General features: G+C 53.8%; 1 protein-coding gene across 2 annotated transcripts; it reads left to right on the top strand.

Moving 5' to 3' along the window:
- Nucleotides 1-2,554: 2,554 nt before the first annotated feature.
- Nucleotides 2,555-14,144, top strand: Maff (MAF bZIP transcription factor F). Of its 2 annotated transcripts, none has more exons than XM_057791964.1 (3): nucleotides 2,555-2,795; nucleotides 12,029-12,095; nucleotides 12,482-14,144. In XM_057791964.1, exons 2-3 carry the CDS (start codon nucleotides 12,060-12,062, stop codon nucleotides 12,914-12,916), a joined length of 471 nt encoding a protein of 156 aa, XP_057647947.1. In that variant the 5' UTR covers nucleotides 2,555-2,795; nucleotides 12,029-12,059; the 3' UTR covers nucleotides 12,917-14,144. The 2 variants fall into 2 exon arrangements, with proteins under 2 accessions (XP_057647947.1, XP_057647946.1); XM_057791963.1 differs by lacking the exon at nucleotides 2,555-2,795 and adding an exon at nucleotides 3,050-3,296.
- The last annotated feature ends 197 nt before the right edge of the window (nucleotides 14,145-14,341 follow it).

The following is a 14,341-nucleotide window of genomic DNA, read 5'->3' as shown; positions in this document are numbered from 1 at the left end:
CCAATATTGGGAATCTGATGCCCTCCCTGCCTGGTGCCTAAGGGCACTACACACATGTGGAGCAAATAAACAGATGCAAATAAACATTCATGCACAATAAAATAAAATAAATGTCTTAAAAAAAACAGTTTTACTTCCAAGTACAGTCATGTTCGGAGGTGTCAGGTATCCTTCAATATCCACAATTTGATGACACAACTTAGCCCACACGCGAAGTCTTAGGGTTTCCATTGCTAGAATAAACTCCATAATCAAAGCAACTTGGAGAGGGAAGGGTTTATCTCATCTTATAACTTGTAGTTCATCATCCAGAGAAGTCAGGGCAGGAACTCAAGGCTGAACCTTGGAGGCAGGAGCTGATGCAGAGGCCATGGAGCGGTGCTGCTTACTGGCTTGCTTCCCATGGTCTGCTCAGCCTGCTCTCTGGGACCACCAGCCAGGGATGGCACTGCCCACAGTGAGCTGCCCCCCACCCCCCACGCCAATCAAGAACATGCACTACAGGCTTGGCCGCAGGCCAGTCTGGTGAAGGCCTCTTCTCATGGAGGTCCCCTCTTTACACTTGACTCCAGCTCGTGTCAAAGTGACATAAAACTCCCTAGCAGAGACTCTGCACATATTTGTATCCGAACGCCTTCGGAGTAAACCAAAGACATGAGGCCCCTTTATCTAATACTTCATGAGTATTTTCTAAAATCAAGAGCCCTCTCCTACAGCTCACAGAACAACTACCAGAAGGAGGAAACTGATCGTGCTGTGCTTTGAGAATATAGTATTGTCTGATACAAGTTATCACTCTTCCTAATCCGTCCGTTTGCCCCGCCGCTGGTTTACTAACTTGGATCCCTGGTGAAGGCTGGGTCTGCCAAGTTCTTCCATGGCAGAGTTACTATCTTCCTTCCAGAGTTAATAATTAACTGGTTCAGGCCAATGAGAAAGCTCAGCAGATAAAAGCGCTTGCCGCGCAAGTCTGATGACCTGAGTTTGATCCTTGGGACCCACTGTGGAAGGAGAGAACTGACTTCTGAAGGTTGGCCTTCTGATGTACACACACACACACACACACACACACACACACACACACACACGTTGTCCAGACTTAGCTAGTCAGAGCTGTCTCAAGCCAGAGAGTCCCGCCCCACTTTTTTAGCTTACAGGAAGGCAATTTATTGACAGAAAAATAACCAGAGAAGTCTTCTGCACAGACAGTGACCACAGCGACCTTCCTTCCTGTGGGGGTTATCAGGAGGTAACATCCTCAATCTGCCTGATCTTTCACCCAAGCGAGCAAGAACTCTGAGGATTGACAGGTCCTCAGTCCAGGAGTCATAGCCTTGTTTCCTCCTGCGGCCTGGTTTGGTAGACAGAGCAGTGCCCAGTCTGAAGCCGGCATGATGGCGTGTGGGGAGGCTCACCCTGGTCCGTCTTCACCTTCATCCCACGAGTCCCTCTTGGGAAATGGTTTCCTTTCCAGAAAGACCAGCGACGTGGACGAAAGTCTCACTGAAAGAAGCAAAGATGTGAGCCGTACCGAGTTCTCTCCTCCAGACACCTGAGTTCTGAGGTCAAAGAGCTATTCTTCCTCATTTGCCGTCACCTCGCAGGGTACCATTTTTTCGGGACTCTGCCACTGGAAAGAGAAGGCCAACCGCACCTTTAAATGCATGATTGCACAGCATCACTGACCATTACCAAAACGAGATCAACTTCTCTGGGCATCAGGGTGTGGATGCTGAGGCCTTACTCCTTTGTCCTCCTGGGCTGAGGGTTTGGCCAAAATCTCTAGCCACATGGGGTTCTCACATGCCATACAGGTTTACTGGATTCCTTCACTGGTTGAAAACCTACTATTTGTCAGGCATGGCCTGAGCTCTTTAAAAGGTAGGAAGGTGGGGGGTGAACAGGATAGACAGCTAATAATTGTATACTTTCTAGGACTGAGAACATTAGTTCAGAGGCCAAATTTTTAAACATTCCTTTTCTTATCGATAACTTTGATACTTACCTTAAATTCATTCGTTATGTGTCTGTGTGCGAGTGCACACGTCACAGTAAGTATGCGGAGTTCAGAGGTCAGCTTTCAAGAGTCAGCTGTCTCCTTCCATCGTGGAAGTGGGGGGGATCAAATGCCAGTTGTCAAAATTAGTGGCGAGCACCTTGGCTCACATGTAGTGGAGGCACAGGGGAAGAACAGGGGCAAGCAGTTGCTCTGCCTCTAGGAATACAAACCTAGGGCTCACAGGCGTGAGATCATCCGGGCAAAGGGTGTAGATAGGAAAGGAGTCGACAGTAAACGGTGAAGTGAAGCAAGTTACACCTCCGTTGCTATTCTCGAGAGGTGTCACGTGAACGCATCGAGGACGAAGTCCCGGGAGGGGGAGGGGGCTGAGAACCCCCAACTCCTATTGTGGGCCCCTAGAGCAGGGCCTACTGGGGGCGGGGCCTCACTTGGGCGTGGGCGTGGCCTCGACGCTAGTCGGGCAGCTCTGGGGCCGGCCCGCGGCCGGAGCGATGACGTCAGTGCATGACTGGGTTTTTATGAATGAAAGGAATCCTGTGCGTGAGTAATTCCGGGAAGCTCGCCTTACAACTGCGCGCGGCTCCGGCCCCCTGCGCCGCCCGCCCCATAACAAAACTCTGAGCGGCCGGCGCTGCGCGGAGCCGGGTACCCAGTGAACTGCGGTCCCGATCGGAGAGGAGTGGAGCTCGAGGGCGACCTGGGACCGCCACCGCGACAGCTGCCGGGAGGACAGCTGCGACAAGCGCGCGCGGAGCGCCGGGCCTGGCGGAGAGCGGTAAGGACGCGTCAGGGACCGGGACCACGCTAGGGCTGAGCGCTCCGGGTCGCGCGTGGGCCGCGCGTGGGGCCGTGCTGTCGGCGCCCCTTGTACGTCTGCCCACCGAGGGGCCTCCGAGGGGCTGGATGGGAGGCGGTGCGCGGGCCCCGGGAGGAAGCCGAGGCGGAGGCGGGGGCGGGGGCGGGGCGTACACGTACGTGACTCGGTGAGAACAGTTCTTGGAGCCGCGCCCAGCACCGTGTGTGCGCGGTTTGTTTACGTCCCCCGGTGGCGTGCGTGCGTGTGTGTTCTCTAGGGAGCGCCCTGGGTCCTGCGGGCTGAGTGCGCCCCGTTTACCTCGGGGTGTGTGTGTGTGTGTTTGTCTTCGGCTGCACGCGCTCCCTGGATACTGACACTAGCCCAGTGTACCTTGAAGTGAGTGTCACACCGGTGTCCACTGGAGCAAATGCGGAATAAGAACCCGAGTGAAGGAAGTGGCCCAGTCGATGGTCATACCAGGTCTGGATTTTTTTTTTCTTCTCCCTCCTCTCCACCCTCCGCCATCCTCCCCCTTCCCACCAGACGGGACTGCCCGGCCCCAGTTGTCTCCGGAGTTTCCCCTGGATGGAGCCATGTGACATCAGTGTTTGTTTCTTGCCCAGCGCGGGTGTCTGCAGCGTTAGGTAGAGCAGAGCCAGCCTCCTCCTGGCCACCTGGTGGACCTGGTAATGAAGTGCGTGAAGTCCTTCCTTATCCCCAGGTTTTCTGGCTCAGTATGGACTGTTCATCACTGGACTGTCCCATTCCTCCTGTCTCAGGAGAAATAGGGAAGGCCAGAAAGGCCATGGCAAAGATTGGGGAAGGCAAGGCTCCTAGGCTGCTCGGGTGGCTACAAGTGACTGGTCTGGGTTTCTGAGGCCGCACTGGGTCCTGAAGGAGGGAGAGAGAGAGGCTGATAGCCAACGCACCTGGTAGTTTCAGTTCTCAGGTGGGACTCGTTATACTGGACCTGTATGTGGACTGCTGGACCCCAGGGCTAATTAAAGACTGGCACACCTAGAGGCCACCCCGGACCAGCAAGATCAGCAGGCAGTGTAATCCCTGTCTTCCTGCGGGAAGGGTTAATATGGGAGGGGAGCGCTGCAAGAAAACACCTGCTGAGGCCAGCAACCTGAAGGGTAGCCAGTTTTGGGAACCCCATGACCCGACTCAGACTTTTTCCCTCTTGCACTGGAATCCAAGGGGTGACAACCAAGCTTGTTAGGGGGTGGAATCAATAATACTTTAACATTGAGCCCAGTGAGTTCTGCTGCTTCCACCTGTGAGGACTCCAGGGTCCCAGTCTGCTGCAGAAGGGCAGGGGAGCCGTCTGTCAGTTGTGAAGCGCAGCCTGTTTACCAGGGGAAACTGGGAAAGCAGAACCTACCCCAAGGCCTGCAGCTGGAGATGTATGTAGAGTTGGTGGTGGGGGCGGGGGCTGCAGTCAGGACCACAGGATGTAGGTGGGTCCACCCTCAATCTAAAACATCAAGAAACATTCCCCAGTGGGGCTGGGGGTCAGTAGTGAGGGGAAGCGGCTAACTGGCTCACTGACAGATGGAAACTTAGCATTGAAAGATTCTATTTCCCCTTGAATACCCAGAGGTCTACTAGGGCCCAGGATCCCTAGATAATGCACTTTTTTTTTAAAATGAGCATTTTTCTTGCATGTATGTGTTTGCACCCTGTGTGTGCCTGGTGCCAGCAGAGGTCAGAAGAGGGTCTTGGATCCCTTGGAATTGTAGTCATGGATGGTTGTGAGCCATTCTGTGGATGCTGGGAACTAAATCTGGACTGTCCTGGGCAAGAGCAACAAGTGCTCTTAACCACTGAGCCATCTGTCCACCTCAGTTTTTGATGGGAGGATTTATATACACTTGCTTCGGCAGGAAGGCCTGGTGAGACCAGTTCACCCGTGGCTGTGGTAGTGGGGATGCTGCTGTCTCCTGTCTCCATGCACTAGGAAGCTCTGCTGACACTTAGCCTTGCATAGTGACTGGACCACACACTTAGGGGTGCGGTAAACAGACAGACCCAGGGACTGCCCTCTGGGAAACAAAGTAAAACAGCTAACTACAACGTGGCAGCTGCGATAAGTGCCCAGAGGGGAAGTAGCAACAGGGCTCCTGCTTAGCCAGAGCAATCATGGAAGGTTTCCCTGGGGAGGTGGCTAGGGAGTAGAGTCTAATGTTGCAGTGACTCAGGAACACAGAGGACAAGGGCTATGGTTCCTTGTGGGGCTTTCAGGGCTCAACACAGGGCCTGGCATACAGTAGGTGCTTCTTGGATATGTGGATAGCTAAAGAAATGGGCAATGGCTCCATGTCCTTGAGCCCAATGACACAGATAGAAAGAGGACCACAGGGGGGCTGGAGAGATGGCTCAGAGGTTAAGAGCATTGCCTGCTCTTCCAAAGGTCCTGAGTTCAATTCCCAGCAACCACATGGTGGCTCATAACCATCTGTAATGGGGTCTGGTGCTCTCTTCTGACCAGCAGGCATATACACAGACAGAATATTGTATACATAATAAATAAATAAATATTTAAAAAAAAAAAAAAAAGAAAGAGGACCACAGGTTCAGGAAACAGAAAGCAAGACGGTGGACAAGAGGAGTCTTGTAGGAATTCCCCAACCATGACCAGGTCCTTCAGGGTGCAGGTGGCTTCCTCCTTCAAACACCCGGAGCCTGTGTTCCTTTTGGCTAATAGTCATTAGGAAATCCAATCTGCTCATTTGTTGATTATTAGCGAGAAGAATGCTGGGAGGCTGGAGGGAACAGTTTATCGGCTGGAGGCTCCTCTGTGGGCTGGGCAGCTGGTAGCATGGGCTCTGTGGTTTTGATCTTCTTTTCCCCGAAGACTTTAAAGTTCAGTTTTTTATTTATATAGGTGTTTGTGCCTTAGTGGAGTTTTGTGTCCCACACGTGTGCAGATGGCTATGGAGGTCAGAGGGTGTCAGATCCCTGGAACCGTAGTTACAGGCTGATATGGTCCACTCGATGTGGCACTGAGGAGAGAACCTAGGTCCTCTGCCAGAGCAGCAAGTGCTCTTAACCACAGAGCCATTTCTCTAGCCCTATTTTTGTTTTGTTTCGTGATCCTGGGTCTTATGTAGCCTGAGGCATCCTTGAACTTCTGGCCTTCTTCTGCCTCTTGAGGGCTGCGATCACAGTGTACATGACCACACCCGACTAGGACAAGGTCTCGAAATCTGCCAAACATGGCCAAGTTTGCAGGTTCGTGTCTGTAGTGACCCCTTTGATGCTATTGGAGGTGGAGGTGGAGGTGAGGCAAAGGAGGGGGTAAGGCAGTGGTCAGGCCACTGTGGTCTTGGTCTGACTGGAAGAGGAAGTGGCCCCTAACTGTGCAGGTGGAGGAGAAAGGAGGTCAGGGCTCATAGCCTGGCTGCTGTGCGCTCATGCTTCTGCCTCCAGGAGTCCTTCCCTGGTTTCCTTTCCTTTCCTCCAATGTCTCCACTCTGCTGGAGGCTTTGGAGCTTCACGCTGGGCCAGAACCTGACAGTGTAAACTCATGACATTGCCATTGCTGGGTGGTACCTTAGGTTCCAGGGAGGCTGGGCATGTTGGGAAATCCAGACCTAGAGAAAGGGAGTGACAGCCTGGAGTCACACAGTGAGAGTGTGGGTAGCAGCATGGAGCTGGAACCCAAGGCTGCTGCTCGCCTGTACTGCTCAGTTCTCCCAGTCTTGCGCCCTTCCAGGAGGGAGGAGGCGCCTCATACTCACTGCCAAGACCCAGGCAAACACATTTTTTCCCTCTGTCCTCACCAAGTAAGCAGTGTGGCTCAGCAGCCAGAGAGGAGCCCATGCCAGTGGGTGGGCCGTCTGCAGGATGTCTCGGGTGTACAGCGAGGGGCCAGAGACAGGGACAGGAAGGCCAAGGCCCCTGGCTGGTCAGCCGTCATGTCCCCGAGAATGAGCTCACTCCTGAGTCTCCAAAGAATACTAGGAACCTCAGACCTGGAGTTGGCCCCGCTGGCTTCCCCAGGAAGAAGAAAAGTCTTGAGGGTGGGGTCCCTGGGTCAGGCAGACTGGTGGCAGTGGAGTCTCGTTGCCTTGTGTCCTAGAAACTGGGGCCTGCTGCTAGAAGCCAAAAGTCAAAGGCAGTGGGAAAATCTCTCCCCTTCTCATGTTGGGACAGTCCCTCTGTGACTGGCTGACTGCTGAGCTAGGACATTCCTGGGCAAATCTGAGCCTTCATGGACTTTGAGGATGCCACTGAGGGGCCTGAGGCTAGAATGCGGGTTGGCGGGATGTAGGATGAGGGGCGGGTCCCAGCCTTCCTAGCATTCACTGTCTTCAAGGGTATGGCTGCAGTCCCTCCTCTTGGGGGGCTGGCTGTGCCGTGTGAAGAAGGTTCAGGAGGAAAGCTGAGGTTTGGGGTGCTTTGGGGTTTTTTTGTTTTGTTTTGTTTTTTGAGACAGGGTTTCTTTGTTGTAACTTTGGCTGTCCTGGAACTCTCTCTGGAACGCAAAGATCCACCTGCCTCTGCCTTCCAAGTGCTGGGGTTAAAGGCATGCGCCACCTGAGGTTTTGAAAGCTTCAGGGGCTGTTTCATCTCCCTGGAAATAAGTGCCTGGCTAGAGTGCCCAGTGCCCAGCCAACCCAGTCCAACCCTGACTAAGATGCAAGGAGACCAGGAAAGATAACTGATCCTGAGGGGCCGGGCTATATTGCCAAGGTTCTGGGTCAGAGGAATCCAGCACTCGGCACCCTGCAGGTCCTTATTTAACCTATGCAGGGAGAGGCCCCCTTCTTCCACCAGGTCTCTTGACTAAACAACTATCCCCCACCAGTCCAGTTCCTCACAGCTGACAAAAAGGCCTGGGTATCTGGTGTAACTTGAATATCCCATCCCTGGCCAACCTAACCCAGGTCCAGGCACAGCACAGGTGGAGTGACTTCCTCCTCACAGAGGCGAGGAAACGGCTCATAGAAGGAGCTGTACCGAGGGCATACTGCAGAGCTGTTCAGCTCAGGACAGCTTCAGTTCTGGGCTCTGCCCTGGGTAGCTGGGACCCCTCTGTCATCGTCTTGGGGCATTACTTGACAGTGTTATCAGGAAGACTGTGAAAATGATGGTCGGAAGGAACCAGGGGTCGGTCCTGAGCCGGGTGGTGGTGGCGCACGCCTTTAATCCCAGCACTCAGGAGGCAGAGGCAAGTGGATCTCTGTGAGTTCGAGGCCAGCCTGGTCTACAGAGTGAGTTCCAGGACAGCCAAGGCTACACGGAGAAATCCTGTCTCAAAAAAACAAAGAGAAAAAAAAAAGTCAGGCGGAATTCTGCCTGGATTGCAGACAGGCTGCGGTGTGGCTTCTAGCAAATGAGGTGCCTCCTTGGGTCACTACTTCCTCTTGGGGTGGTCTCTAGGGCCTTTCCTGCATGCAGTTCTGTGGTGACCCTGGCTAGCTGTGCTGACTCAGAACAAGCCCCCAGAGCTGACTGCGCCCTGACACCTGGCCAGGCTCAGCAATTTTACTAAGCTGCCAGACCACCTCTGCCCGTTTGTACGACAAGTTTCCACTAAAATCATGGAAGAAACTGTCCCACTCTACAGATGGGATAGTAGAGACCAGAGATGTGAAGTAGTTCTCCCCAGGCTGCACAGCCTGGAGAAAACATGGACAGGACTCAAACTCTGGGGCTTGCCTCTCAGCCAGTGCTGCCCCTTTCCGTTTCCCAAGCCCTGATCTGGGCCAGAGGTTACCTGGGTGGGGTCCCTATGCTTGCTCCGACTCTCCTGGCACTTGTGACATCTGTCCCACAAGGCGGAAGACAAAGAGAAGAACGTAGAGGCCAACGAGCAAGTTCCACTCACACTATGTTCCCCTGAGCTCGTCTTGGAACTTGGCTGGGACACTGACCAGCTGGGTGACCATGACAGAAACTCCACCCACCCACACCATCGCCTGCCCCCTGCCCATGTTGGGCCCGGGCAGGGCAGCCTCAAACACCCGGGGCCGACTCAGCTGTCTAGTGTAGGGACAACAAGTAAAGGGATGGTCACACCACCGAGGAAGAAAAGCAAGGGCAAGAAGGGCTGGGGGGCAGGGGGCACCCAGCAAGGCCTATGGGTCAGGGAGGGCTTCCTATCCTAGGGACAGAGTAAGCAGGAACCTGGCAGACAGACTGAGGGGAAAGCGGAGGGGCAGCAGGGGGTAGGGTGATAGGAACTGAAAGATTCTTCCAGACTGGAGGCAGACTAGTGGGAAGCAGGGTGGAGCTTGGGCACAGGGCCTGCCGCCTGGAGCACTACATGGTGCCTGGACTCTTGTCTTCTGGCCAATAGGACTCACGGAAGGTGCCATGTGGCCATGGCATGTCAGATTTTCTTAATGAATAAATATCACCCCACCATAGTATGTGGCTCAGGCAGGGAACTGTTTAAAACACATGCCACTTCAGATATGATGGCCACACCTATAATCCCAGAGATGATGGCCACACCTATAATCCCAGAGATGATGGCCCATACCTGTAATCCCAGAGATGATGGCCACACCTATAATCCCAGAGATGATGGCACACACCTATTATGCCAGGGACTCGGGTAGCTGAGGCGGGAGGATTGCAACTTCTATTCTATCCTGTGAAGTCAAGGAGACCCACTCTCCAGAATCAGCACAGGACGTCTAGAACTGCCCAAGTCTTGGTCTGGGCCCCAAGTGCAGCTTCCAGCTACATCAAAAGGGGCACAGTGGCTTTTTGTTGTGTAGAGATAGGGTCTTGCTTGAACGTGGTGTATAGCCGAGGATGGACTAAAAATTGTGATCTTCCTGCTTCAGCCTCCCCAGCCCTGGGGTTACAGGGTGTTGTGCCTGACCTAGAGGTTCTTTGTTAGTTTTAGTTCTCTTTTGTTTGAGGCAGGGTCTCACGTAGCCCAGGCTGGCTTTGAATTCATGATCTAACAGGATGACCTGAACTTCTGACCCTCCTGACTCTTTCTTGATGCCAGGAGCCCTGCCCTGTGCCTCTGCTCCCCTGCAGACCCCATAAGACCTTCCTAGCATTGGGACCACAGTAGCTGTGTCAGTCAAAACAGTGTCTTGAATGGGCAACTTCCCTTTCCTGCCCCACTCCTTCCTGCTGTCTGAGCTGCTCCACTGACCCCTAACCTAGTGGGAGTTTCTCAGAAGCTCCAGACTGTCCCCACCAAAGCCTGAGTCACAACTGAGAATTCCACAGTTGCCACACGAGCATCTTCTCTGGCCAGACCCTGTGCTAAGCTGGGGTAAACTGTAGAGTCAGCAAGGATCCTGCTGTTGGAGAGGGGACATCCTTACAGGGCAGACCCTGTGCTAAGCTGGGGTAAACTGTAGAGTCAGCAAGGATCCTGCTGTTGGAGAGGGGACATCCTTACAGGGCAGATCCTGTGCTAAGCTGGGGTAAACTGTACAGGATTCAGCAAGGATCCTGCTGTTGGAGAGGGGACATCCTTACAGGGCAGACCCTGTGCTAAGCTGGGGTAAACTGTAGAGTCAGCAAGGATCCTGCTGTTGGAGAGGGGACATCCTTACAGAGCAGACACTGAGCAAGATGCAGCATGTGTGTGAGTGTGGTGAAGACTCAGTGTGAGATGTGTGTGCATGTGGGTGTTAGCATGCAGGATGCAAGTGTGTGGAGGTCAGAGGTTGGCACTGAGTGTCCTTGATTGTGTGCAGACGTACATGAATTCAGAGCTCCTGGTTCAGCTAGCCCAGCTAGCCAGTTAGCTCTGTGGGTCCTGTCTCTATCCTCCTCCCATCCTGGGATTACAGGTGGGGTACCATACTCACCCTGCATTTACATGACTTTCGGGGATCCAAAACCTGGGCCTTTCACTTGCCCTTTTAAAATTTTGACATTTATTTTTATTTCCTGTGCATGAGTATTTTGTCTGCATGCATGTCTGTGCACCATGTATTCAATCCCCAATTCAAAAAGAAAGGAAAAGGGTTGGCGAGATGGCTTCGTGGCTAAGAGCACTTGTTTAACAGGGTTTCATGCAACCCCAGCTGGCCTCAAACTTGCTATGTGGCCACCACTGGCCTTGAAGTCCTTCTTGATCCGCTACCTCAGATGCTGGGATACAGATGTGCACCACCACACCAGCCTCCCCCTACAAGTTTCTGTTCACCTGTCTCCCCAGTGCCAGATACATGGCAGATTGTAGCTAATCAGGAAATGGTCACTGAAGGAATGTGAGTCTTGCAGGCCCTGGGGAAGGCTCTGGGGACCACTGGGCTCATCATAGGCTAGAGGATAGCTGCTATCCCCTCTAGAGCCATGGAGAGTTAGTGACTGGTGGGCAGACCCCAGGCAGTTTGGGAAATCTTCCCAAAATATGATCTTGGCCAAGTGCTGCTGGGGAGGACACTTGGGTGCTGTATCTTGATGAGGTACAGGATGAATTTTGGAGATTCACTGACCTGCACACATTTGGGCACATTTCTATAGACAGCCTGTAACCCCAGCACTCAAGAGGCAGAGGCAGGAGAACAGGGAGTTTGAGGCCAGCCTTGGCTACGTGAGATTGCTCTGTGGTTAAAGGAGTTTGCTGCCAAGCCTAGGATCTTAAATGGATGCCCTAGAACCATCCGCAGGTGAAAGGAGAAAACTGACTCCTGCAAATTATCCTCTGACCTCCACACAGCTGCCAGGGCTCTGGTGGACCCAGCTAACACATACAACTGAAACAAACCAAAGCATGCATGTCCTGGCCCCATGCAGGAGAGTGGCCCATGGGAGGAGTTGTCCACTCCCTCAGTTCAGGTCTGTCAAGTGCTTAGTGTGTGCAGGTACTGACCTTGGTGCGGTAAGGCTGGGGGGGGGGCGGACAAGCCATTAACTGGGATGGACACTGGCATTCGGCAAAGACCTAGATAATGAGGAGTCACTACAGGGAGCCGGGGTCAAGGGAGGCAGGACTAAATGCTGACTTAGGAGCCTTGAATGCTAGGCTATGTGTCAGTATTCAAGCATCTGTACTGGCCTGCCCTTGGGGTCCTAACGGGCTGTCTTCAGCTGCAGCCACTAAGAGCTCCTCCTGTGCACATCTGCTACATTCCCTGCTACATTCTCTGCCTCTTTCTCTTCTGCCACTCTTGTCCACACCGACCTGTCCCTGCCCCTTCTCTCTCCTCTTCCAATAAGCCTGTGTGAAGTAAACCGTGAACAAACCAATGCAATGACCTTGAACTTCTCTCTCCCAGGCCTCCAACCCAGAGGGCACCTTCTGCAAAAATGTCTGTGGATCCCTTATCCAGCAAAGCCCTGAAGGTGAGTTAGCTTCTGTGGACCACACTAGCTCCTGTGGGCTCTCTCTGCTGCTGCTGCTCCTGGTACAGCAGTGTTGTCCCAATTCCCCTTTCCTTCCTGGAAGCCCCAAAGGGGACTAAGCAGCTTCAGGGCCAGAGGGGCAGGTCACTTCCCACTATGCCAGCTTCCCCTATGGAAAGGGACTTTCCAGGCTGCGTTTCTCAGCGGAGGTCCAGGACTTGACTTGGTTAGTTTGAGCCCTGGGTGGCCTCCTGTGTGCTAATGCCGGGTCCCAGTCACCTTCAAGGTCTTGGCTCAAGTCCAGTAACCGCCAAAACGGGGAAGGAGGGCGCACTGGGAAGTGGGGCGGCATCCCCAGCACGGGTTGCGTGCCTCTGTTTCCCCAGGTCAAGCGCGAGCTGAGCGAGAACACACCGCACCTCTCGGATGAGGCGCTGATGGGGTTGTCGGTGCGCGAGCTGAACCGGAACCTGCGCGGTCTGTCGGCAGAGGAGGTGACACGGCTGAAGCAGCGGCGTCGCACACTCAAGAACCGCGGCTACGCGGCCAGCTGCCGTGTGAAGCGCGTGTGCCAGAAGGAGGAGCTGCAGAAGCAGAAGTCCGAGCTGGAGCGCGAGGTGGACAAGCTGGCGCGCGAGAACGCCGCCATGCGCCTGGAGCTCGACGCGCTGCGCGGCAAGTGCGAGGCGCTGCAGGGCTTTGCCCGCTCGGTGGCCGCTGCCCGTGGGCCCCCGGCACTGGTGGCGCCCGCTAGCGTCATCACCATCGTCAAATCGGTGCCAGGCCCTGCCCCCGCTCCTGACCCTGCCCCCTGCTCTTAGTACCCACCCCTTCCCCCTCTATCCCGCCTCCCCCTCCCCCTCAGCGATACCCTCTCCGACCCGATTCCCTTCCCAAAGTGCCTGAGTGCCTCCTGCTCCTGGTCCCTTTCTCTGCCACCGCTACCCAGTGTGGTGACTTCACATTCCTTTCCTGGGCTCTTTCTAACTCTTGCAGGTCCCGAGACTGGGACCTGGTGGCCCTGGGGAGGGGCAACTTTGCTAAGTTGAGGGGGAACGACGTTGGGGTCCTGGGTTTCCCTGGGCTGAAAGTCCATCTCAGATTGGAAGCGAGGTGGTGCAGAGATGGCCTACAGAAGAGCTGGGGGGCGGGGAGGCTTTAGATTGTACCAGTATGCCCTTCCAATCCTCCCAAGATTTAGGACTAGGTGTGGCCTTGTGGGGCTGCCCTGTTGGGAAGCAGAACTCAAAAGACCTCCCAACTCTGCTTGGGACCTAGGAGACTCTTAGCTAGGGTCAGACTTTCTCAAGCTAAGAGTCTTTGGAGCAGACCAGTGGAGTTCTAACAAATGGGGAAGCTGCCATGCAAAACGACCCAAGGCCACACAGCACTGAGGGGTTGAGCTGCAACCCAAAATGGGCCTCTCACGGCTGCCCTAACATTCCAACCATGGATTGACTTCACGGGGGAACAGACACAGCCTGGGAGACCTTCATCTACGAAGTGGGAGAGAGAAGCAGGAGAGAGAAGGTGATACAAAGGGATGAGGTGAGAAGCTGGCCAGCCAGAGGAGGAGCAATGGAGAGACCTCTGTGGTAGGAAGAGACAGACACTACAGTCCTGATGCAGGGAACGGAGAAAAGGGGGTCCCTTGGAATTAAGGCTTCCACTTTGGTCTGGGCTATCTGTGGTGTGGGGGCTGACCACTGGTCCCCTGGGAAGTCTGGCCCTAGCACCTCCCCAATGCTGTATACTGCTGACCCTCCACATTCTTATTTATTGCACGGATCTAAGTTATTCTCACCAGACAGAGCCCAGCTTCTTTTCCCTGGGAAATACGTGGGCCCTGAGCTGGACTTTATATTTTATATCTACAAATAAATCACATTTAATCTTATATTTAGGGAAAGCTGGATGGCAACAACAACAAGGTTTTTTTAAAAAATTGCCCAGCTCCCAGAGTTATTTATTTTCTGACTTAAAGTGAGCCAGTTATCTGCCTTGAGTATTTTGTAGACATTCTGAATAAAGTTGAGTTCTCTTTTCCACAGAGAAGTGCATGTCCTCGAGTGTTTTATGTGTGCTCTGAATGAATGGCCCCAGACCACTTTTGGGTCACTGGGAGGCTAAATCCCATTGCTAGCTTTTGCAGGTGTGTGGATGGAGGCTGAGCAAGAAAAAGTTGTGCTCACAGTGTGTGCGGCCTCAGGCAGAGAAAAGTCTTGGGTTTTCAAACTGTTTACCAC

The sequence above is a fragment of the Chionomys nivalis genome, chromosome 17 (genome assembly GCF_950005125.1).
Source record: "Chionomys nivalis chromosome 17, mChiNiv1.1, whole genome shotgun sequence".
NCBI classification, from domain to species: domain Eukaryota; kingdom Metazoa; phylum Chordata; class Mammalia; order Rodentia; family Cricetidae; genus Chionomys; species Chionomys nivalis.
Note: the sequence above shows the minus strand (reverse complement) of the source record. Positions and strands in the feature narration are given on the sequence as shown.

What these genes read in the sequence shown, in the direction of transcription:
- Maff (XM_057791963.1), top strand. Translation starts at nt 3,244, where the DNA reads ATGCGGAATAAGAACCCGAGTGAAGGAAGTGGCCCAGTCGATGGTCAT. An exon ending in CCAGTCGATGGTCATACCAG is followed by an intron (nt 3,297 to 12,028) that starts GTCTGGATTTTT and finishes TCTCTCTCCCAG; the next exon opens with GCCTCCAACCCAGAGGGCAC. An exon ending in TATCCAGCAAAGCCCTGAAG is followed by an intron (nt 12,096 to 12,481) that starts GTGAGTTAGCTT and finishes CTGTTTCCCCAG; the next exon opens with GTCAAGCGCGAGCTGAGCGA.